This window comes from Phocoena phocoena, chromosome 6, assembly GCF_963924675.1.
Source record: "Phocoena phocoena chromosome 6, mPhoPho1.1, whole genome shotgun sequence".
In the NCBI taxonomy this organism is placed as follows: Eukaryota; Metazoa; Chordata; class Mammalia; order Artiodactyla; family Phocoenidae; genus Phocoena; species Phocoena phocoena.
This window is the reverse complement of record NC_089224.1, coordinates 94,131,047-94,157,010: the sequence shown is the minus strand read 5'-3', so window position 1 is coordinate 94,157,010 and position 25,964 is coordinate 94,131,047. Positions and strand designations below refer to the sequence as shown.

Here is a 25,964-nt window from a genome sequence, read left to right as displayed (position 1 = left end):
GATCATCAAAGAAACATGTGGTCTTATGTTATCCTGATAGAAGATTACGCATTTTTTGTTGACTAATTCTGGACGCTTTTTTGTCGAGTGCTGCTTTCAGTTGGTCTAATTGGGAGCAGTACTTGTTGGAATTAATCGTTTGGTTTTCCAGAAGGAGCTAATTAAAATAGAGGACTCCCCCTCCCAATCCCACCATATACACAACATCCCTTTTTTGGATGAAGACTAGCCTTTGGTGTGGTTGGTGGTGGTTCATTTTGCTTGCCCCACAATCTCTTCCGTTTCACATTATCGTACAATATCCACTTTTCATCGTATGTCTTAATTTGTTTTGAAAACAAAACGTTTTCATTATGTTTAAGTGGAGAATCACATGCGGAAATACAGTCAAGAAGGTTTTTTTCCGCTTATGTGGAACCCTAACATCAAAGCAATGAACGTAACCAAGCTGGTGCAAATGATTTTCAGTGCTTGATTCAGATATTTTGAGTATGTCGGCTATCTCCAACATGGTATAACGTTGATTGTTCTCAATTAATGTCTCAATTGGATCGCTATCAACTCAACTGGTCTGCCCAACTGTGGAGCGTCGTCCAGCAAGAAATCTCCAGCACGAAACTTTGCAAACCACTTTTGACATGTTTTGATCAGTCACAACACCTTCTCCATACACTGCACAAATCTTTTTGTGTGTTTCAGTTGTGTTTTTACCTTTCTTGAAATAATAAAGTATAATATGCTGAAAATGTTGTTTTTTCTTCCATCTTCAATATAAAATGGCTACACAGAAATTCACCAGTTTTGATAAGTTTTTTTTTAAATGCACACTGATCTGATAGCTGTCACAATACAATCTAACAAAACTGTTTCAAATGAAGTTAAAGACCACTAAGTGCTACTAAAGGCGTCTTACAGAAAAAACCGAGTGAACCTTTTGGCCAGCCCAATATAACCAGCAAAATACTGGTGTGTTCTTGAGAGAAATACTTTTCCTTTTTTAAAGTAGTGATACTTTAAAACAAGGACCTAAATTAGTAGTATGTTTTTCCTTTATTCAAAGAAGAGGATTTACAATTTTTTGTTTTTGTTTTTTAAACATCAGAACTCTTCATCTTAACCCTAAGTTTGTGTGAAGTTGCATTTTTGCACTAATAAAAGTAGTCTTCTGTATTACTCATGCAAATGTTGCTTTGGAGAGCTTCCTTCTTTTATTTAAAATTAGTTCTCAATAATTTAAACTTTTAAAATAAACCTTTATGTAAAGGGAAAAGTAGTGGAGAGCCTACTTGGATATATCATTAGGTTAATATACTTTCTGGTTTTGCAACTCTTGACGTGTGGTTTATTATTTAGTTAAAGTATTTTAATTTTATTACCCTTTGTGATTGATTTTTCTTTCCCAGATGACACCATAAAATACTAGTTGGGACTTCAAGTGATATTTAGTTTATCTTCATTTTATAGGTGAGAAAAAAGAATCCTTAGCCAAATTGTTGTCCAAAATTGTCTAGAAAACAGATGGTAAATTTAGTGTTAAAGCTTTTTGTTATTTATAACTGAAAATGTCAAGTACATTGTTCAGTTCATGTTCCTAAACTGTTAAAGTTTCTGTTTTAGTCTGACCAAATTTTTGTGTTTTATACAGTTGGGCTTCCATATCTACAGGTTTGGAATCTGTGGATTCAACCAACTGCAGATCAAAAATATTTGAGGGAAAAAAATTCCATAATGTTCCAAAAAGCAAAACTTGAATTTACCTTGTACCAGCAACTATTCTACATAGCATTACAGTGTATTTATACCTATTTACGTAGCATTTACAACATCCTAGGTATTATAAGCAATCTAGAGATGATTCACAGTATGCAGGAGTATGTGCAGAGATTATATGCAAATACCATACAATTTTATATAAGGGACTTGAGCATCCTTGGATTTTGGTGTCTATAGGGTGGGGGGTTGGGGAGTGTGCTGGAACCAATCCCCTGTGGATACTGAGGGATGACTGTATTTGTTATTAGCCCCTACTCATATGTACAATTTGGGAGAGCCAAAGGTCTTTGTAATTACCATTTTAATAACAAATGATAGAAATTGGGGCTATCACTCAAGTTTGCCAAAACTTGGCTATCAAATGCAGAACTGCACGTATTTCAGTAATTGAATACATACTGTTGGTATAATTAAAGTTCTGCATTGTGGGAGGAGGACATTTTAAAAACACAATTTAAAATTTTGGTTTCTGAATATAAAATAACCAGAATGTTACCATCCTTTTTTTATTGTATTAATAAATCCTTTGTCGTTGCAGAGTAGTGTCTACATTATAAGATAAATAATTCATCAAACAGAGAACAGTACTTTTTTATGTGTTGTGTGAAAGTTTACTCTGCCTCTCACAAATATTTGAACAGTTCACTATTCCTTCTTCTTTTTCTCTTGGCTTCAGAAACACCACACTTCCATGACTTTTTTCCTTACCTCACTGGCTGTTCTTTCTTTTCTTTCTTTTAAAGATTACCATTTAAAGGTCTTAGGGCTAAGTTGTGAGCATTCTGTCCCTCTTTTTAGAGAAATACATTATACCTATAGAAAAGCTTGTAAAACCTGTGAATACAGTTTTAAATACCCATGTAATTACTATCCAGATTAAGAAATAAAATGTTCACACATACTGAAGAAGCACTATTTGTACCCCTCTCATTTATTGTGTTCCCACTCTCCCTGCTCCAAGATAACTGTAGTCTCAAATTTTTGATGATAGTCATGCTTTTGCTTTTCTGCTTTTCCCCTGTGGTTTGGTTTGGTTCTTTTACTACTCATTATGCAGCCCTAAGTGCTAATTTAAAAAATTCTTTTCTCCTATATTTAGAACTTTATCTAAATGGAATCATACTGTTTGTTTTCTTTTGATTCATCCATGTTCACATATGTGGCTATTACTTATTCATTGTCAATACTGTCAAGTGTATAGATTCCCATTGTATGAATATACCACAGTTCGTTTATCTATTCTACTGTTGATAGACATTTGGGTTGTTTTAGTTTGAGGCTATTATGAACAGTGCTGCTGTGAAATTTCCTTGATTACCAATGAGGTTGAACTTACTTTATTTATTGGCCATTCTCCTTTATGAATTTTCTGTTAATTCTTTTGCCTGTTTTTGTGTTTGGTTTCTTGTCTTTTCTTGTTTATTTGTGGGAATTCTTTATATATCCTAGACACTAGTCCTTTGTTGGTATTATGTGTTGCAAATAATTTCTCTCCGTTTTGGCTTATTGGTTCATTCTCTCCATGGTATTTTTATGTAGTCAAATTTATTTGCCATTTCCTTTATATTTGTGTTTTTGTGTCATGTTTAAGAAATCCTGTATTACTTTGATACAGTATGATATCATATTATAATTGATATGATATGATATTGATATAATCAATATAATTAATTATATTGATATAATTAATTGATATTATAAAGATAAATACTTATATTTTAAAGTTGATAGTATTTTAGTAACTTTTTATTGAAATACTTTAAGTTGCAAGAATAGTTCAAAGAATTCCCTTATATCCTTCAGATTCCCCAGTTATTAACATCATGCCACATTTACTTTATCATCTCTCTGTTTATATGCGTGTGTGAGTGTGAGTGTGTGTGTGTGTTGTTGTTGTTTTTTCCTCTGAGTCATTGGAGAATAAGTTGCAAGCACGGTGTCCCTTTTAAATACTCACTGTATATTTTCTAGGAACAAGGACATTCTTACCTAAATACCGTTATCAAAATCAGGAAATTAACATTCACACAATACTATTATATCTAATCCATAGACCTTTAAAAATTTTTGCCAGTTGTGAAAATAATGTTCTTCATATGAAAATTTTTCTCAGTATCAGGTTAATTTATTTGTCATGTTTCTTGAGAGTCCTTTAATTTGGAACATTTCCTCATTCTTTGTCTTTTATGACCTTTAAAATTTTAGAAGAGTTCAGGGTTGGGTATATAATAGAATTTCTCCCAACATGCATGTCTGGTTTTTTGGCTGAAATAATGTTGTGTCTTTCTCATTTCATTACATCAGGAGACACATAATGCCACTTTATCCTATTCCTGGTGATATTAACCTTGATCACTTAAGGTGGTTTCTGCCAAATTTCTTCCCTGTAAAGTTACTGTTTTTCTCTTTGTAATTAACAACATATCCTTATAAGGAGGATACATTGAGACTATAAAAATAGGCTGTTTCTTATGACTTTTCACCCTTTAGTTTTAACATCCATTGCTTAAATTAGTTGTTACTGTGGTAGTTGTTGCTATATTGGTGGTTTGCTAATTCTGTCATTCCTTCTCATTTATTAGCTGGGATTTTATTATAAAGAACTTTTTTCTTACCAACACTCCATTCATTCATTCATTCATTTTTATTACATAAATTCGTGTGAATTTAAGGTTTATAATGTGCTACTTTTATGTATTTATATATTGTAGTATGATTCAGTTGTAGTGATATTTATCACATTACACAGTTTTAGTATAATATTGTCTGTATTCATTATACAGTGCATTAGCTCTCTGTGGCATATTTACTATTCATTGTATTTATTTTTTCATGTTAATATGAACTTGTAGGTTCTTATTTTATTCTATGGGTAATAATTTCATAGTATCATTTTTCATTTTATGTTCAAACTCTCCCAGATTTGGCCAGTGGCCACTAGCTTCTGTGGCCTTTTGACATACCTTCATCATTGTTTGAACACTTCCTTACTTTCTGGCAGAAGAGATTTCAGATCTTCTTTACTTTCCCTGCCTTAACATTGCAGTCAGCTGTTACTCCAATGAGCCCTGGTTCCTTTTAGTAGGAAATAGTATTTGGAAATCAGTATCAAGGCATTATATGTGCTTATTGCTAATAGGGTGTCACTGCTTCTAGGAACTTTAAATGGGCATGACTAGGGTATATGTGTATGTGTACTTCATAAATATATTTCTCTGTGTGTGTGCGTGTGTGTGCATGTGTGTGTTTGTGTTTTTAAAAACTGCAAGTTTTAACTGATAACTCCAATTCCAATTCAGCACCCTTTTTTTCATATTGGTGATTCCCTTCTTCAAGAATGAGAAATCTAGTTTCCATTAGCCTCAACATATTATTTGCTCAATCCTATAATACACAAAAAGTAGTTTCAGAATTAACACATACCATTAACTTGAGGTTAATATATGCATGAGTAGTTTTCTGAGCATTGTTCCATTGGTCTATTTATTTGTCTTTCTTTTTGTCATTACCACAAGTCTCAATATCTGATAAAGTCTCTTTACTTATTCTTCAAGAGTATCTTGGCAATTCTTGACCATTTACACTTAGGAATTTTAGGATCAGCTTTTCAAGTCCTCAAAGGGGAAAAAAAGCACTATTAGGGTTTTTTTTTTTTTTTTTTTAAACATCTTTATTGGGGTATAATTGCTTTACAATGGTGTGTTAGTTTCTGCTTTATAACAAAGTGAATCAGCTATACATATACATATGTTCCCATATGTCTTCCCTCTTGCGTCTCCCTCCCTCCCACTCTCCCCATCCCACACTTCCAGGCTGTCACAAAGCACCGAGCTAATATCCCTGTGCCTTGCGGCTGCTTCCCCCCAGCTATCTACGCTATTAGGGTTTTGATTGGATTATATTGACTTTATAAATCACTTAGAAGGGGCTTCCCTGGTGGCGCAGTGGTTGAGGGTCCGCCTGCCGATGCAGGGGACACGGGTTCGTGCCCCGGTCCGGGAGGATCCCACATGCCGCGGATCGGCTGGGCCCGTGAGCCATGGCCGCTGGGCCTGCGCGTCCGGAGCCTGTGCTCCGCAACAGTGAGGGGCCCGCGTACCGCAAAGAAAAAAAAAAAAAAAAAAAAAATTATAAAAAAAAAAATCACTTAGAAGATAATTGACACCTTTACAATAGAGTCTTCCAGTCTTTGAATATTGTATATATCTCCATTCATTTGTATATTATTTAGCATCTTTGAGTAAAGTTTGGTGACTTTTCCCCATAAAGGTTTGCATATGTTTTGTTAGAATTATTCCTAAGAGCCATACTTTTTAGATTCTAATTCTAGACCAGTCTTTATCATCTGTGTAACTTTGGGCAAATTGCTTAACTGCTCTGTACTTTTGTCTCTTTATATGTGAAATGAACATAATAATAGTATTTAACAGGTAAGAGTTGTGAGGAATATTAAATGTGCTAATATACATAAAGAGTTTAGAATGGTGCCCTGTTTTAGCCATCACTGTTATTTGGTTTTTAAATTGTTACTAATACACAAATGCAGTGGTGTTGTTTCTTGATTTCATATTCAGCTACCTTGATAAACTCGTATTTCTTTCTCTACTCTAATTAATTTTTCTCTTACTTTAGTGAGATGCACTGAACTTCTAAAATTTGCATAGAAATGGAAAAGTATCTAAAATAGTGAAAGGAAATAAATGCAAGGCTTAATATAAACCTGCAGTAGTCAAACCAGTTTGATAGTGTTGAAAGGTTAGATAAATTAATGGAGCAGCATATAGAGTCTAGAAATCGACCCACATGTATGTACTCAGTTGATTTTGAGCAAAATTACCAGTGTAAAAATTCAATAGGGAAAGGAAAATCTTTCAACAAGTAGTTTTGGACAGGTGGTTATCCATATTGGAAAGAAAATAAACATTGATCCATATCTCACACCATACTGACACATTGACTTGAAATGGATCTTAGACCTCTATGTAAAACTTAAACCTATAAAACTCCTGGAATAAAACATAGGAGAGGGGACTTCCCTGGTGGTCCACTGGTTAAGACTCCGACCTTCCACTGCAGGGGGCGTGGGTTCGATTCCTGTTCAGGGAACTAAGATCCCATATGCCATGCTGTTTGGCACGGCCAAAACAAAACAAACAAATAAATCTTATATTAAAAAAAAAAAACTTAGAAAATCTTTGTAACCTTGGGATGTGCAAAAGTTTCTTAGGTAAAACGCAAAAAGCACAAACATGAAAGGAAATAATTTATATATTGTACGTACATCAACATTTAAAAGTTTCACTGATTGAAAGGTACCATCAAGAAAACCACAAGGTAAGCTGTAGACATTGAAGAAAATATTTGCAACACATATATATAAGACAAATTCGTTATATCAAGTTATATAAAGAACTCTTATAGCTCAGTAATAAGAAAACAAACTATTAAAAAATGGCCAAGGGCTTCCCTGGTGGCGCAGTGGTTGAGAGTCTGCCTGCCGATGCAGGGGACACGGGTTCGTGCCCCAGGTCCGAAGATCCCACATGCTGCGGAGCGGCTGGGCCCGTGAGCCATGGCCGGCTGAGCCTGCGCATCCGGAGCCTGTGCTCCACAACGGGAGAGGCCACAACAGTGAGAGGCCCACGTACCAAAAAAAAAAAAAAAAAAAAAAAAAAAACCCCCAAAAAAATGGCCAAAAGATTTGACAAGATATTTTACAGAAGATGGTATATGAATGGCAGTAAACACATGAGAAGGTGCTCAACATGTCTAGTCATCAGGGAAATGGAAATTAAATTACTGTAAGATATTATTACATACCCACTAGAATAACTAGAGTTTAAAAAGTTTCCTGTACCAAGGATGTGGAGCATCTTTTACTAGCATACTGTGTTGATGGCAATGTAAAATTTAGGAAACTCTTTGGTAAAGAGTTTGCCAGTTACTTAAGTTAAATGTGCACCTACAATATAACCTAGTCATTTACCCAAGAGAAGTGAAAAAGTTAGTGTCCACACAAATACCTGTATGCAAACGTTCATAGCAATTCTATTTGTAATGGCCAAAATCTGGAAATATTCTATTACAGGTGAATGGATAAACAAAATGTAGTTTATTGATGTTATGAAGTACTATTCAGCAATAAAAAGGAATAAATCGTTAAGGACAACAGGATTATGTTGAATGAAAGAAGCCAGGCAAAACATTATTATGAATGAAAGAAACCATATAAAAAAGAACACCTGGTATATGATTCTGTTTATATATAATTCTATAAAATGCAAACTAATCTTTAGTGACAGAAAGCAGATCAGTTGCCTTTTGTACTTGTACAGTTTATTGTATGTAAATTAGAAAAGAGAAATAAGTCATATCATTTCAGTCTAATGCTGACAACCCTCCAAAGGCTCCCATTTTTTTCAGAGTATTAAATGCCCACATCCTTACATTGGATTGCAAGCCCTATACCATCCACTTCAATTTTACTCTTTTGACATATCTCCTTTGATGTTCTTCCCTTGCTCCTTTTGCCCACCAAACTGACATCCCTCTAAAGCATGTTAGGTATGTTCCCACCTCCAGATTGTTCCCACTAGTTATTCCCTCTTCCTGGAGGGCTTTTCTCCCAGATACCCTCAGATTTTGCTCCTGCTGCCTTCTTTGACCTACCCTGACCAGCCTTCCCTCAGTACTCCTGATTCTTCCTGTTCTATTTTTTTAGTAGTATTTATCACCTTCTTATGTATGCAGTTAACTTATTTACTGTGTTTATTGTTTATTTCTGTTTTCATCAGTCGAAATAAGCTTCACCAAGGTAGTTTTTTTTCTTCTCTACTTAGTTTGTGCCTGACACAAAATAGACACAAAAAATATTTGTTGAATTAATGTTTATTTATTATTTGGTTTTTTCCACTACTGTTTTCGAAGTTTAACACTGTTTTGTATTTTCACCTAGGATTTTTAACTTTCATACTTATTTTACCAAAATATAGAGTTAATTGATACCTGTAATCTTTTCTTATATAATATAAGAACTTTAGGACACTTTAACTCCTTTTACCTTCTCTTACCTCCTCCTAACTCAAGATATTATTATGTTTAAAACTTTTTAGATTTTAACATTTCAATTTGTTAATTATTTTATACAATCAATATTCATTTAGATTAAGCCATATATAACTCTCTTAAGGCCTTGCATTTCTTCTTGCAACTCAGATATGCCATCTGGGATTGCTTACCTTCTGCCGGAAGGATATCCTTTATTATTCTCTTAAGGGGAAGGTCTGTGTTAACATGTTTGAAGTGTTCATTTCCCCAGAAATGTCTTTATTTTGTTGTCAGTTTTAAAAGATATATAGAGTTCTAGGTTGACAGGTTTTTTTTTTGTTTGTTTGTTTTTCCAATGTATTAGAGAAATCAGTACACAATAGTCTGGTTTTCATTGTTACTCTTGAAAGGTCAGCTGTCAACCTAATTACTGCTGTTTTCTCTCTGGCTATTCTTTAGATTTTTTTTTTCATCTTTGATGTCTACAATTTCAGTATGATGTGTCTGTTTAAGGATTTATTTTTTCTACCTGGAGCTCAAAAAGCTTCTTGGTTTGGTGGATTGTTGTCTTTTACTGGTACTAGAAATGATCTTCTCATATATTTCTCCTTCACACTGTTTCTTTTCTTACTTTCTGGAATTTTGATTAGACCTGTTATACTCTCTTACTCTGAGTATCTCAAACTTTCTTTCATATTTTCTATTTCTTTATCTCTCTGAGCTGCATCCTAAATAATTCCTTAGGGACTTCCATTTTACTAATGGTCTCTTCACCTTTGTCTAATCTGTTGTTAAATTTGTCTGATAATTTTAGATTTCAGTAGTTGTGCTTTTTATTTCTAGAAATTTTATTGATACTTGGTTCTTTTTTTTTTTTTAAGTATCTTCCCTACAGATATTTTTCAGTATGGCTTTTATTTCTTAAAACATACTATTTAAAAATCAAATCAAATCAAATCTGATAATTCCAATGTCTGAAATCTTTGCAATTATTTTTCTGCAATTAGATATTTCTTTTTCTACTTTTATTCTTTTTGAGTTACTCAAAAAGTTTAGTCTGCTACTGTACCAGCATTTTTGAAAAACAAAATAGTTGTGCTTTTTTTACATAGTACATACTCTTTGTAATATTTTAAATGGCTCTGTATTTTGTCTAGTGACTCATAATTTATATAATAATTCTTCAATTTAGACATTAAGCTTGTTTCTTTAGGGCTTTGCTATTATAAATAACGCTGATAAACTGATTTCATAGGTAAAAATGTTATCTCTTCATTTGTATTACCGTAATTGCTGTTGTGGTAGTACCTTTTCCAAATGTAAAATATGTATTCTTAGTTATGCGAATCTTAAACCTTTTTCTTAAAAGTTTGTGTAAACCATTGCCTAACTGGTTACTTTGCTAAAATGTTTCTGTTTCTGCTTATTTGAGGAATGCAGATTTACAGAAACTTTGCAAATGATTCTTTTGTCGAGTATTAACAAATATTCTTGTTAATCATATTTTACTTGGAAACAATTATTTAAAATTTGGCCCTGGTAATTGTTTGCCAATTCTTTCATTTATTGCTATTTAATGTTCAGTGAGTGTTATCTCAAGAATTTTCCTCATTTCTCTTAAAACCTACTACAAGTCTTCTGCCTCATACCCCCCACCCCATAGCCATTTGTATTAGTCTCTTTGTTTTGTTTTAAAAGTAGGTCCCTTGCCCTTCCCACAAATCTCAGTGGTTTACAGCAATTAACATTTATTCCTCTCACATGACTGACACTTAAACAGCTGCAAATCAGCTTTTGCAAACTTCCTTCACATGTCTTTTTGATGGAGGGCTCAGGCTGAAGGTGTCACTACATTTGAGACATGGCATTCTTGTGGCAGAGAGTAAAAAAATAAGAGAGCTGGTGTAAACCCATAATGCCTCTTAAAGCTTCTGCATAGAGGCAGTTTATGTCCTGTTTGTCCGTGTGTTTCTATCACATGACTGAGTGTGGTGGGTGTTGCATAGAAATGTATGCTTCTCCCACAGGAGACACTGCAAGTCACATGACTGACCAGAGTTACATGGAAGGGTCAAGTGAATACTTGGCAACAGTAATACAATCTACAGTATCTCTTCTTATTTTTTAAAAATATATCTTAAAATTTATTTATTTATTTATGGCTGCACTGAGTCTTCGTTGCTGCGCGCGGGCTTTCTCTAGTTGCAGTGAGCAGAGGCTACTCTTCGTTGCAGTCCATGGGCTTCTCATTGCGGTGCCTTCTCTTTTTGCGGAGCACGAGCTCTAGGCCCTTGGGCTTCAGTAGTTGTGGCTTGGAGGCTCTAGAGCGCAGGCTCGGTAGTTGTGGCGCATGGGCTTAGTTGCTCTGCGGCATGTGAGATCTTCCTGGACCAGGGCTCGAACCTGTGTCCCCTGCATTGGCAGGTAGATTCTTAACCACTGCACCACCAGGGAATCCCTACCATATCTCTTCCTATGTTTAATTTTCTAGTGTAAATTTTCGCGATAACTTATACCTGTACTGAACCCTCTCTGATAAGTCTTCCTTTATGCCTTAAATATAGTTATTTCTGTTATGAAAGTGAATCATTTTACCTATCATCTTTTTTTTTAACTTTTTACTTTATATTGGAGTATAGTTAATTAACAGTGTTTTGTTACTTTCCGGTGTACAGCAAAGTGATTCAGTTATACATGTACATGTATCTATTCTTCTCAAATTCTTTTCCCATTTAGGTTGTTACATAATACTGAACAGAGTTCCCTGTGCTATACAATAGGTCCATGTTGGTTATGCATTTTAAATATAGCAGTGTGTACATGTCAATCCCAAATTCACTAATTATCCCTCCCCCCCCCTTCCCCACTGGTAACCGTAAGTTCATTCTCTAAGTCTGTGAGTCTGTTTCTGTTTTCATTTTACCTATGATCTTGAGCCTACTTGAATGTAAGTTTAGCAAGGGCAGAGATTCTTGTCTGCTTTATTCATTGCTTCCTCAGCACTAGAAGAATGCTTGCCTCCTAATGTGCTTTCAATAAATATGTTTCCCTTCTTATTTCATCACTCTGTCAGTTATTCTCATTTTCTGTGTCTTCATTTATTGTTGGTTCTCTCTGCTAGCTCTGTCCCTGAAGTCTCTCAATGACTGTATTTTCTTGAATTATTTTAATCACAGCTACATATTTAATAAATTCTGTTAAATAATTATCTTTAATGAAGAGAATAAACTTATATGATCTTTTAACTCCTCTGGAAAATGTAGCCTACATACTTCCTCCTATAAATATGCATATCAGCCTATCATTAGGGTAAGAAACCCCAAAACCTTCCCTTTGACTCTTACAGTCTAGCTTCTCACTGTTGCTCTAAAACTATTGTTTACCTTTTACATTTCTCACTCTCTTTGACTTTTATGGAAGGCCCCCTCCCCTAAAACTCTATGTCTCTAGATCCTGAGGGACTATAATTCATTATAATTCACTGTTTTGTTTTGCTTTCTAAGGTTTTTCTCTTTTCCTTAGAATGTTCCTCTTCCTTCCTCTACCACTTAAGTGTACTAATACTCCCAGGTTCTATTTATAGCTTTCTTCATTTCTTGCCTTGTGCCCTTTTTAGCAGAGCTCTCATTCATATGGCTTTCACACTTATTTCTATATAGATGATTTACAAATCTGTGTCTTGTTATAGTTAGAAATTCTGAGTTTGCCCCCTCGTTTCCACTTGTGGCATTCCCATTTGAGTTTCTCACTATCACCTCAACCTTAACTTGTCCCAAACCAAATTGTTTTCCTACTAGTACTGACTCCTCCATTGGAACTAACTCTTGTTTTTATTGATGGTTCACAGTCGCCAGGCTTCTAAAAGGAGAGGGAATACCAGCCTTTGTTTAGCATCCAGTGCACACTAAGCACTGCTTTTCACTTACTGAATGTCCAGCTCAAGTTTTACCTCCTGAGAGACCTTCAAACAGTCACAGTGATCCTTTGCAATCCCTTCTTCTTAGACCACTTACAGTATATTTGTATTTAAACCCATATATCCTCAGCCTGTGAATCTCCTGTAATTCATACTTTTAGTTTGTAAAGCCTCTCAAAGGCAAGGATTTTTATTTCATACTTCTTTTTGTCAGCACAGTACCCCCAGGTACAGTACAATTTAATAAGTATTTGATGATTTTTGCGTAGAAACAATGCTCTAAATAAGGACAAGAATATCAACTTAAATAACAAAACTAAATAAACTAAATCTAAGTAGCAAACTAATAACTCAAAATTAAATAATATTTTAGCTGTACTCTTGAACCTTGAACCCAGTTGAAAGGGGTTAGCCTCTGAAAGTGGCAGAGGCTCTTTACTTACCATTAAGGATCACCTGTTGAACAAATCTTTACTCTGTAACAGAATCTCTTTATCAGTAATACACCTTCATATAGCCATTTTATATTGCTATAACCATATTTATAGAAGGTAGTATATTTATTTTAGCTTCTCTTCCCCGTTAGGTGCACCAGGAATAATTTCCTCACCATATGCAGGGGCTGCTGGATTTGCCCCAGCGATTGGATTTCCTCAAGCTACAGGTGACTAACTCTAAAGTTGAATTTGAAATGATTTCTTAATGATGGTCTATATTTTCCAGGAACTTATCAAAATGAAAAATATTACCATATTTGAAGGATTTATAATAAAAGCATTAGGTGTTTCAGTCATAGAAGTGGCTCATGTACAATATATGATGCACAGCTTTCTTGTGTTTATAAGTAATTCTCTCTGGTTCCATTCTTAACTCCAGAATTCCCTTATATATTCTGCATCATTTATACTTGCCATTGGCACAGATAACTATAGGTTGACTATATTAATAATCTCTGATTTGCCTTTTTGGTTATTATACAAAATATATGAACTGCTTGCTTATAAGCTTATCAGTTACATGTTAAACAGACTTGTGTGTTATTTATCTTTGTGTCCTTAAATGCCTTTGATGGCATTTAATACATAGTATGCAGTCAGCAAACATTTGAATTAATAAACATTTACTGTTAAACTTATTTGTAAATCCTCTTTTTTTGTTTTTTTGATTAATGGGTTTAGAAGATTACCGTAGAGGGTATGCATGCTGTTTTATTTCAGGAAAAAAATATATTTTTTTCTTTAAGTAATAGAAATAATTAAGAGATAGCAATCGGTTAATACTTCGATAATGGCTCTCTGACTCTTTTCCAAATAGTAAACAAAATGAATTTGATCATAACTTAAGGAGGAGAAAAAAATGCTTTATGATTTTATTGCTGGTGCTTAAAGAATACACTTGAGGTTGGTGATTAGAAAGAAGAGTGGCTTAGTGTTAAGCCTAGTCTACACAGTACCTTTTTACAGCTTCCGGGTGATTTGTGAATATAACTATTTTAAATTGCAACATAGTTGCTTTCTGGCAATAATCTTTGTATCCTACCTTTCTAATTCTGGGAATTTTAACTGCTCTCTTCACTGGAGAGGATGAAGTTAACTAAAAAGAAAAGAGTGATTTAAAAGGTTGAGGTTCATTTAAGTTTTAGGTTTTTGGTGGTTTTAAGACATCTTAATGTATGTTTAATTAAGTGAGTAATTCTACCTATCCCATTAAAATGAAGGCATTATACATTGTTTTTATGTGTTTGAAGCTCCCAAAAGTTTAATTTTTATACATTTGGAGGTAGTGATATATGGTTTCCCTCATTTTAGTTATTTCTTTCTACACACTGTATGTATAAAACACTGTATTAGATGTTAAGAAAGAGAAAAAATGTGTAAAGAGGGCTCCTGAGTTGATAAGACTTTTAAGGTGTAGCAGGGGGATGTACATATACACATACACACATGTATGTACCCTACAGTGTAGCTAAGGTGTAGTGTTGGCAGTATATAATAGACTTAAGGAAGTTATTCAAAAGTTGCAGGGGCATGGGAAGAGGTCATGCAAAAGACTATTGAGTATAGATTTCATGGAAAAGCATCCACCCTAAGAAGGTGATGTGCACGGTTTTAAAATTCAGCAAGATGATGGTAATAATAACTTTCCTTAGATTGTCAAGCAGAATAGTATGATTGTAAACTATATTGCAATTTAATTACATGATTTGTGATAAACTGGCCAGACTCTGTCTATTATAAGGAATTTTGAGCTTAAAGAATCAATAAATTAAATAACTGTTTTATTTTATATCAACTAGAGATTTTATCTTAGATAATTTTTAAGCTGAGAATACAAATAGTGGGACATTCAGAGGAAGTGTAGTGTTTTAGGTATAGTATATAGTGTCAATATTCCAGTATTGTAGAACTTTCAGTAGTTCTGAAATATCTGGGGGAGTAGAGAGCTCTGAAAATTCTTGCTGCAAAAGAATATTGAATCCTGTAAATTTGTTCTTGATGGTAATAATGTTTTGCAAGGTTACAAAATATTTTTTCCCCATGCAGAATGTATGTATACAATTTACCTGTTTTAGGTATACAACTCAGTGATTTTTAATAAATTTACAGAGTTGTGCAGCCATTACCACAGTCCAATTTTAGAACATGCATTACTACCTAGCATGCATATATGTGACTTCTGCTGAAGGACTTTTTACAAAAATATGTATCTGGTTTTATGGTAGAAGTCAATGTGAAAATAACATCTACTTTAGAGAAATGTGCTGGAATATATTTGTTTTAAGAAATAGAAGGAGTACTTGTAGTTATAGACCCTTTGAAAAACCTAATGGCTTTAAGGCCAGTGAATTTGGTTGCTATGCAAAGCACTGTATAAATAATAAAATACTAAGTATGATAGTATCAACGAATACAGCGCTCTACTTCCAGACTCTGGAGGGCAGAAAACTGACCTTTGTTATCCTTATGGTAGCTTTGAAACATTTTCTTCTCTGCTTTTGCTTTTGTCTTCATTTATTTACTTAAGTTGTATTAAGTGTTGTAGTTCTCCAGATAACTAGAATATGAAATGCTTTTGATGTTTTGAAAAGGTCTGTCAGTCCCAGCTGGACTAGGTCCCGGAGCTCTTGGTCCTCTCGCAATCACCTCCTCTGCAGTCACTGGAAGGATGGCCATTCCTGGGGCTGGTGGTATACCGGGAAATTCTGTTCTACTTGTCACCAATCTTAATCCTGATGTGAGTTGAAAAGTATTATATGTAAAAAGTCTTTCAGGAGGAGGTATTGGTAGCTTCTGACCTAGAGTTAAATTCAATGAAAATGTTTATTTTAAGAATTTTTATTAAAATTCATCACTAGTATATACAGAAGCAGCACGTAAAAAGTCAGTGCTTTGAACAAGTAAACTTACTTAAAATTTTTACTTAGACACTGATATTTTGTGTTATCCTTTTCAAACAGCTTATTACACCACATGGACTTTTTATCCTATTTGGTAAGTAATTTTTTTTGTTGTTTTTTATATTATCTATGATGTGAATTGAGCATATTGCATCATTCAGTAATATTTATTACTGCTATGTGCCTACTAGTGTGTTTGACACTGAGGATAGAATAGCAAGGAAGACAGTAAGTGATTACAGTTACAATAAAATTTTATAAAAAGGGAAGTAGAGACTGTAATAGGAACATACAGCTAGGAGACCTAACCTAGCTGAGGGAATCAAAGATGATGTACCAGTAGAAATGATAGTTAAGCTGACTTGTGAAAAATGAGGACACATTAGCCAGGCAGAAAGGGAGGGCAAATGTCCTTTCACAGATAGTAGCGGTGAGAGACAGAACTCGTGTAACATAGAAATGAAGAAAGCTCAATGAAGAGTGTAAGGGAGAGACATGTTGAAGCTGGGCAGATGGATAGGGGCAAGGTCATTAAGAGCTTTATAAGCTATATTAAAGAGCTTCGTTTTTAACTTAAGAACAGTGGGAATCCATTGACTAGTTTTAAACAGGAGAGAGGCATAATGAGATGTTGATTATAAAAATAATCCCCTAACTTTCCAATAGTGTGCCTCTCAGTTAAAAAAAATATATAGCCAGGTACTCCTAATCTATATATGATTAATTATTCATAAATTTCATCCATCTTTTACTATACTCTTTAGTATAATATGTACAAACATATAAGAGCAATGAAGTGATATTTAATATTTTAAAGATTTTTCTTATGACACTTTTTAAAATAAAAATATTAACATTTAGTGAGAAGTATGATTTAATATGCTTCATTATTTTCAAAAACCTTTTTCATTTTGGTTCAGTATCCCACGAACTGATTCTAAATTCACTTTATTTTAGTACTTGATCTTAATGGTTGTCATAAATGAAAAAGATACCTCATAAAGATATACAAGGGAATCCTCTGGCGGTCCAGTGGTTAGGACTCAGTGCTTTCACTGCCAGGTCCCAAGTTCAGTCCCTGGTCTGGGAACTGAGAATCCCGCAAGCTGCGTGGGCACGGCCAAAAAAAAAAAGATAGGTGATTTGAATGGAAGTGTTTCACTGTTGCTGTACTAAATAATTATGATACTAATTTTTCAGTCTAATCCACTAAATTTTGTTGTACTTTACCTAGAAAAGTTCCATTTTTCCTCTTGTTAAATTAGTTGATCTTGAAAACTGTTAACATTAGCATAATGGGGTTAAAACTCACTCTTCATGTGGAAGAATTTTCAAGAGGATGGAAAATGGTTTCAAATTTTTTGAGTGGGTAATAGGATTTTTTGTTTTGTTTTGTTTTGTTTGCGGTACGCAGGCCTCTCAGTGTTGTGGCCTCTCCCGTTGTGGAGCACAGGTTCCGGACGCGCAGGCTCAGCAGCCATGGCTCACGGGCCTAGCCGCTCCGCGGCATGTGGGATCTTCCCGGACCGGGGCACAAACCCGCGTCGCCTGCATCAGCAGGCAGACTCTCAACCACTGTGCCACCAGGGAAGCCCGGCAATAGGTTTTTTTAACAGCGTTTTTGAGATATAATTTACAGCCATTACAATTCTCTTACTTCAGATGTACAACTCAGTGATTTTTAGTAAATTTATAGAGTTGTGCAGCCATTACCACAGTCCAATTTTAGAATATCTCTATCAGCCCACAGAGAAACATTATACTCATTTGCAGTTACTGTAAAAGTTTTTATTCATGACACATTTATGTAATTTTCATTAACAAAATCTTTTATTAATGCTAAACGTTCATGTCTCTTTAATAGCCAGAGCACATTTCTTTCCAAAAGTAGTTAATTTCTCACTCATTTAGAAAAATATCACCCTCAGCTTAAAGAAGAAATTATATGTTATTTTTTACAGAGTATCTATTTCAGCCACTTGTCATTTCCGAAAAGGGCAGCAAATTTGGAATACTTGTCTTTTTTTTTTTTTTAATTTTAGAACTACCATTCATCTCTTAAGTTTAGTTGCTCTTAGGGGCTTGCCCACAAGATAACCAATACTCCTTTGTGTAACTTGAAGATTGTCATAGTCATTCTCTCATCCTATTACAAAGTATGGTAATGATGCTGCTGTTTAAATATCTTATTTTTATGATATTGGCGATACCCTGTTCCACATAAATTGCAATATATTTTAATACACTAAATTTTAAAAATGAGAGAATGCCCTTCATATTGTAGAAACTTCTGTATATAATTTCTTCTATATGTTGAAAATTAGTAAAATGTAGTTTTTCATACTGGTTTATATAAACAAATCAGTACAAGTAAAAGTTTATTTTCCTCCCACACCCCAGTGAATCATTTTGCCTGCTTTTGGGGATGTGGGACCCACTTTGGGGAACACTAGCATAGAAAAAATGGATGTAATGAGATCAGTTAGGAGGCTATGGTGATAGTCCAGATGTGAATTGGTGATAATAGGTTTGATGGTAGTGAGGATGGGAAGAAGTGGACAAATGTGAGAGATATTTAGGCCATAGAATCAATGAGTGCTGGTAGTTGACTGGATGTGTAAGTGTCTAAGGAAAGGGGTAAGTCAAAAGATGACTCCCAGATGTCTGACTGGAGCAAATAAGTGCATGATGGTACTGTTTATCAACAGAGTTAGTGAACACAGAAGGGTGCAGGAAAGAGCAGGTGAATCAGTTGAAGTGTTTATGGGACATCCAGGTGAACGGGGGTACTAGATTAATAAATCTGGAACATAGGAGAGATTACAAATTTGGGAGCATTTGTATGAAATTGCCCAGGGAAAGCATATAGTATGAGAAAAGAAGCTTTCTTTAAATATATTAGTAAAGTTAATTGAACATTACACAATCAGCATTAAAAAATTGTTTTGTTTTGTCTTTTTAATTAGGAGTATATGGTGATGTACATCGAGTGAAGATAATGTTTAATAAGAAAGAAAATGCATTGGTTCAGATGGCAGATGCAAATCAAGCTCAGCTAGGTACTAACGATTAATAATAATAATAATAATGATAACCTGCCCCTTTTATATGTGAATTTTCCTATAAAATAAACTTATGGCTAGTAGGAAGAGTACCTCCTTATGTTAATATCTCCATTATTATTTGGATCTGCTTATATTTTAAGATTTTAAAATATTTATTATTCTTTGAAGTTCATTTATCTATTTGAATATATTGTTGATGTTTAGAGCTTTGACTCTAGGGTTTTTCCATTAGCTTTAAACTAATAAACATGACTTGTTTTCTTTCATTTTATTTGTTTGTTTGCTTATTTATTTTCCTTTCAAATTAAGTTTTCTAGAACTGTTGCATGGCATAACAGTTTGGGAATACTTCATAATGATGGTTCAAGAAAGTGTCATTCTACAATCTCACCGCTTATTATTATAGTGGCTGTTGAAATATTATTGCTCAGATTTTTTATTTAAAAAGCTTTACTTGGGATTAAAAATAGATAGCTAGTGGGAAGCAGCCACATAGCACAGGGAGATCAGCTTGGTGCTTTGTGACCACCTAGAGGGGTGGGATAGGGAGGGTGGGAACAAGACACAAGAGGGAGGAGACATGGGGATATATGTATAGTATAGCTGATACACTTTTGTTATACAGCAGAAACTAACACACCGTTGTAAAGCAGTTATACTCCAATAAAGATGTTTAAAAAAAATTTACTTGAGATTAAACTAATTTATTCAATAATCATTTCCTGAACATGTGGTATGTTTCAGGCATTCTGGAACTTCCTAGCACTCTGCTAGGAAAATAGTTACTTTTTGTTGTATTGCTTTTCTTTCATTACAGAAAAACAGAGTCATTTAATACATTTTCGTATATAAGAGTTTTTAAATTTAAAACCATTTTTAAGCCCTCAAACTGACAGTATAATTTTTTAAATGACTAAATAAAAAGAATTATGATAGACAGTTTTACAGAGACTCTATCTTAGTACCCAGACTTTCCTTATTTTCTTCTTATGCACCAGCAATGAACCATCTGAGTGGTCAGAGACTTTATGGGAAAGTGCTTCGTGCTACACTGTCCAAACATCAAGCAGTTCAGCTTCCTCGAGAGGGACAAGAAGACCAAGGTCTGACTAAGGATTTTAGCAATAGTCCTTTGCATCGCTTTAAAAAGCCTGGCTCTAAAAACTTCCAGAATATTTTTCCACCATCAGCTACTCTGCATCTTTCCAACATCCCGTATGTATCTAATTAGTTACTATTCATTTAGATGATTAATAATCTACAGTATATGGTTTGGGGAGGTAAAAACTGAAATTATTCTAACGTAGCAGTTGTCCTATTCACTAATTTCTCGTAAGATGATTTATTTGCCATCATGTCTTAAGAAGTTTATCTCTAACCATACACTATGAAAGTGAAAGATAGCAATGTTTTAAATTTTTCTTTCCAAACAGAGAATTAGCACCTGTTAACTTTCAGTTATAGAATGGCAAAAATCTGTGCAGAAATATTCCACTGGTGTATACTTGTTCATCCTTTTGTATAAGTAAAGAACCTTTAGTGACCAGCATAGCAAAATCAAATAATTTCTGTATCTAAGAATTTGGTAAAACTGAATTCTCTATTTTTTACCTACAAGCTGCAAAGCCATATATATATCTAAAAGCTAAAAATTTTCTTGTAACCACTCTGTATTTAACCAGTGTTGTAGCAGACTTGTTCTTTAGTCATCATCTAACTTAGAGATCGACAAACTATAGCCTATGGTCCAAATCCGTCTGTTTTTGTAAGGCCCATGATCTAAGATTGGTTTTTACATTTTCAAGTGGTTACGGAAAAACAAAAGAAAAATTTTTTGTGATTTGAGAAAATTATATAAAATTAAAATTTCACCTTCCATAAATAAAGTTTTATGGAACACAACCATATTTATTCATTTATGTATTAGCTATAGCTGCTTTTGAGCTATAACAACAAAGCTGAATAGTTACAACAGAGGCTGTATGGCCATCAGAGCCTAAGAAATTTACTGTATGGCCCTTTATAGAAAGCACCTGGCAACCCCAGTTTTAATTCTTGAAATCCTTGATGTACAAAGGGGGCTATGTTGGGTCTTCGTTGCTGTGCACGAGCTTTCTCTAGTTGTGGCGAGCAGGGGCTGCTGTTTGTTGCAGTGTGCGGGCTTCTCATTGCAGTGGCTTCTGTTTGTGGCAGAGTGTGGGCCCAGTAGTTGTGGTACATGGGCTTAGTTGCTCAGCGGCATGTGGGGTCTTCCCAGACCAGGGCTTGAACCTGTGTCCCCTGCATTGGCAGGCAGATTCTTAACCACTGCGCCACCAGGGAAGTCCCAAGTTGGCAGTTTTATATAACTTAATCTAATACATGAAGAGGGATAAGCTTTGGGAAGGAAGGATAAAAGCTGTGGGGTATAGTTGTGTGCGAGCATCTGTGTGAAAAGTTAAAGACTGAGGGAATGGAGAAGGGTACATTACTGGAATATTTCTGAGAATGAGAATGGGATTTGAATAGGAAGAGAAAATAATTATTCAAAATGCTGTTGAATGCCCAGGCTCCTAGCTAGTCTCCAATTAGGCTATATGGAGAAACCTTGAATCCGAATTGGGCAATGGCTCAAACCTCATGCCAGCCAGGCAACTGGAAGAGTCACTTGAGAAAAAAATCTAGAAATTTAGCACCTCATCACTACAGAGTCAGGGAGAGAGGCAACGTATTTAAATTCTAAAGCAGGCTCCCTCTTAAGTACATTTATCCAGGAGCTGGTCTCAAGTTGCAGCCTGCATTGGACATGTAGGTAGAAGAGAGAAAAGACGTTAATACTTTTTTTAACCATCTGCCAAGTCTGGGCACTGTGCTGGTGTTTTACGTGTGTTACCTCATTTAATCTCCATAATAACCTTCTTTTAAAATTGTGGTTAAATACATAACCTAAGTTTTACCATTTTAACCGTTTTTGAGTGTACGTTCACATTAAGTACATTCATAGTGTGCAACCATCACTTATATCCATCTGCGGATCCTTGTCATCATCTCAGACTGAAGCTCTGTACCCATTAAACAGTATCTCCTCGTTTCTCTCTACCCCCAGTCCCTGGTAACCACTATTCTACGTTCTGTCTCTAGCAGTTTATCCATAATAACATTTGGAGTAAAGGTCATTAGTTTCATTTTAACAATGAAAGTGAGAGGCTCAGATTAAGTAACTTAAGAGTGACATACCAGGTGAATGAAAAATAGAATGTGAACTTATATCTGTCTCCTTGCAGAGCCAATTATTGTTCTATAACACCCTCCTTGCTGGGAGTTGTGAGATGAGGAAGAGTCTGCTTTTAGTCAGTTGATTCTCATGTGATAGACCACTGTATTAGTTATCTACTGCTGCGTAATAGATCACCCCAAAACTTAACAGCTTAACACAATAGTAGACGTTCATTATCTCAAACTGTTACTGTAAGTCAGGAATCCAGAAGTGACTTAGCTGGGTGGTTTTGGCTGAATCTCTCATAAGGTTGCATCTGAAGGCTTAATTGGGGATAGAGAATCCACTTCCAAAGTGGCTCACCATATACTTAGTTGTTGACAGGAGGAGCTGTCAACTTGTGGCTCCTTGCCACAAGGAGCTCTCCATAGGGCTGCTGATCGTCCACGTGAAATAGCAGCTGGTTTCTTCCAAAGCTAGTGATTCAAGAGAGGGCAAGGTGGAAATTGCAGTGTCTCTCAGCCTCAGAAGTCACATGTGTCATATCTACAATACCCTGAGGGTTACAGAGGACATTCTTATTAGATATGGGAGGGGAGTACCAAAAGTGTGACTACTAGGAGGCAAGAGTAGTTGGGGACTATCTTAGAACCTGGTTACCACATACACATGTTCATAATTACCCTGAAAGTAATTGAAAATCTACTGGCCTAGTAGTGGAAAACGCTGGACCATAGAAGACAAGTCAGAGCTAGGGAAGTATCTTTGGAAGTACTAGAGTTAATTGTGGGTAATAATCCCATTGAAAGAATAAATATAGAAAGATTTTCTTGTTCTTTATATACTGCCCATGTCCTGTGCAAAAGATTTGAGACAAAATTCCATCGTTTGAGAACATGTTTGCATCAACCTTGAACATCTTTCAGGGCACTTGCAAATCATGTCTTCATTGCGTGGCTTTATGCTCTTTGAAATGTGAAAATTCTGGAAACTTGATGATTTCAGGAGTTAATCTTTGCATCATTTAAAAATTAGGGATAAAATAGTTGACTCTCTCTGTAATGTTTTCACAGCCCCTCTGTTACAGTAGATGATCTGAAGAACCTTTTCACAGAAGCCGGATGTTCAGTGAAGGCTTTTAAATTCTTTCAGTAAGTCCATGCTTTTAAGAAATACATTAACATTATTTAATATGATCTGCAAATGTTTAAGGTAGTTTAATGAAGTCTTCTAGGTCTGGGGAAGAGGTTTGTAGGCAAAATTAATTCTATATGCTTTTTCTATTTCTTCTACCATTTTCAGGAAAGATCGCAAAATGGCACTCATTCAGTTGGGATCTGTGGAAGAAGCAATCCAGGCTCTCATTGAACTTCATAACCATGACCTTGGAGAAAATCACCACCTCAGAGTTTCCTTCTCAAAATCTACAATCTAACTTTTCTGTGAATTTTTCTCCTAAGACTGGACCATAATTTTAGTAAAACCCTTCAGACATAGACTGAAGCAGCTCAAGACCAATTCTGCCTCTTTCACAAAAATAACTCTTCCTGAGTTTGATATTCAAGTATATTCAAAAAATCATGGGATGTTCTCTTTTCCCTTAAACCCTCTGCCAATACGTCACCAGAGGCATGTTTTTCCTTTGTCCCATAGTTTCTAAAATGAAAATAATCTTCAGGAAAAAAGAATCAGGAAAAAATTTTTTTTCAATAATTTAATTCCCTATATTAAATTGGATTTCAAGAGGATGGTCTTTCTTTTCGTTTGGGTCCAGATCAGCCTTATACAACATTTCTAAACTCCTTTGTACTTTGAAAAATTTAAACATACAGACTTTTAAAATTACTTGACATAAGTAATTTAAATTACCTACAACCAAGATTTTAACTGTATGATTCAGAAGTTTGACTCCTCTAGAAAACTGTGTTCCCTTATAAGTTACATCAGTTATTTGGCATATACTGATATTTACTATACATAAACAAATTGGGTTGTATTGGAAGCAAATTTATAAATCTGCGTGTTTTCTTTCACTTTTTTTTTCCCACTGTAAGACACTCCTTTGCATATCTTTAACTTTTTAAGACTATTTGGAGAATGAAGTGTCTCAACTGTCTCCAGGGAAATTAAGTGGAATCCAACCAGGATCTATTAAGATGTCAGAATAATTAATAATTTTATTAGGAAAAAACATGTTTTAAATTTCAAAATGACACTTGCCGAATAATATAATATGATCTTGGAAAATTTAAAAAGAAAAATAATCCTACTTATAAACTACTTTTTTATAGTTGTTTTCAGAAAAAAGTTTACAGTCTTAAGGAAAATATTCAGGTCTATCATATGGTTTGACAGATTTTTTAAAAGTTATTTTTGGTAAAGTCTTCTTTTAGAAAAAAATCAATCTCAAGGGTTTTTTGTACCACTATAATCTCTAATACTTATTCAGAATTACTGTGTATTTACTTAATTTCCTATTATGTGCCTTATTATGTGCTTATGATATAATAGGTTAGACTTTTATCTAAGTATCTTCAAAGCTATATCGTGGGCTTGGTGAGCATTCGTTTTTTCTTTCCCTGATTTGGTAAGCATTTTAAAGTTTTTTTCATTGCAATTTTAAGTGATTTTCAATAACTACTAGTTTCTATTCAAATTTTTTGGTGCTTTGGTGTAGAGATGGGGTGAGGAAGGGTTAAACGGTTTGGGGAATAACTCAGTGCACACCTGTAGGCCTCTTCATATTGTGACCAATAGTGGTCATTGCCAGTTATAGCATACCAATTTGGGGCTATAACATGCAGTCTCAGTTCTGGATCTTGTCTGATCTTTATCACCCATTAGAATTTGTCTCAGGATTACTTGGTTTTTGTCATATACTCGTGAGAACTTGCTTTTCTTTGTTAATGTAACTTCATTACTGAGTGCCCACATATATGGAGTATGAGAAGGTGGATTCTTTCTCATACTCTGTCCCTCTTTTTAGTTGAATGTGAGAGTACATTTTAATGTTGCTTCAGTGATTGTATAATGTAAAATTGTTTCTTTTTAGTTAGATACTTTGCTTTTGTTAATTCCTTCAGTGCTTGATCGGATTTTTTTAAAGCAGAATTTGTTAAAAGGGTCATTTTTGTCCACCCCTTTTACACTTTTCAGATTCTCAGAGTGGTTCATCTCACCTTTTAAAAGAATATCTCAATTTCTTTGCTATATTCCAGCCATTAATTTGAACACAGGAAGAAATTTTATAAAAACTTAGAGACTACAAAAGATAATTGTTAAAAAGCAGAATTCACTCAACGCTGAGCAACAATTAGTTGTTAGAATACAAAGGAGGACACTATATTGAGATCTTTCAAAAGGATCAATTTTACTATTGGCTGATAGGTATAATCATTTATCTAATTTTTATTTTTTTCACTTATGGAATATATTTTTACCAAAACACTGAGTAAGAGGGAAGGGGAAAAAACGATTTCTTTAAGAAATCTCCCCAAATTGCTTCATTTTTTTCCTTCCATACAGGCACTATTATAATTTTCAGTGGCATGTTAAATTGGTTTTTTTTTA

General features: G+C 34.5%; 1 protein-coding gene across 4 annotated transcripts in view; it reads left to right on the top strand.

The window, feature by feature from the left end:
- PTBP3 (polypyrimidine tract binding protein 3) overlaps positions 1-23,829 on the top strand; it is a 64,070-nt gene extending 40,241 nt beyond the window's left edge. The window contains exons 7-13 of one of the 4 annotated variants that reach the window (XM_065879790.1): positions 13,323-13,400; positions 15,825-15,970; positions 16,194-16,227; positions 19,100-19,192; positions 20,197-20,413; positions 23,468-23,545; positions 23,697-23,829. In XM_065879790.1, the coding sequence (XP_065735862.1) occupies positions 13,323-13,400; positions 15,825-15,970; positions 16,194-16,227; positions 19,100-19,192; positions 20,197-20,413; positions 23,468-23,545; positions 23,697-23,829 (779 nt within the window). Of the gene's footprint in view, positions 1-13,322; positions 13,401-15,058; positions 15,074-15,824; positions 15,971-16,193; positions 16,228-19,099; positions 19,193-20,196; positions 20,414-23,467; positions 23,546-23,696 lie in introns of all 4 variants that reach the window. The other 3 variants (XM_065879793.1, XM_065879792.1, XM_065879794.1) reach the window with 3 other exon arrangements.
- Positions 23,830-25,964: the final 2,135 nt, after the last annotated feature.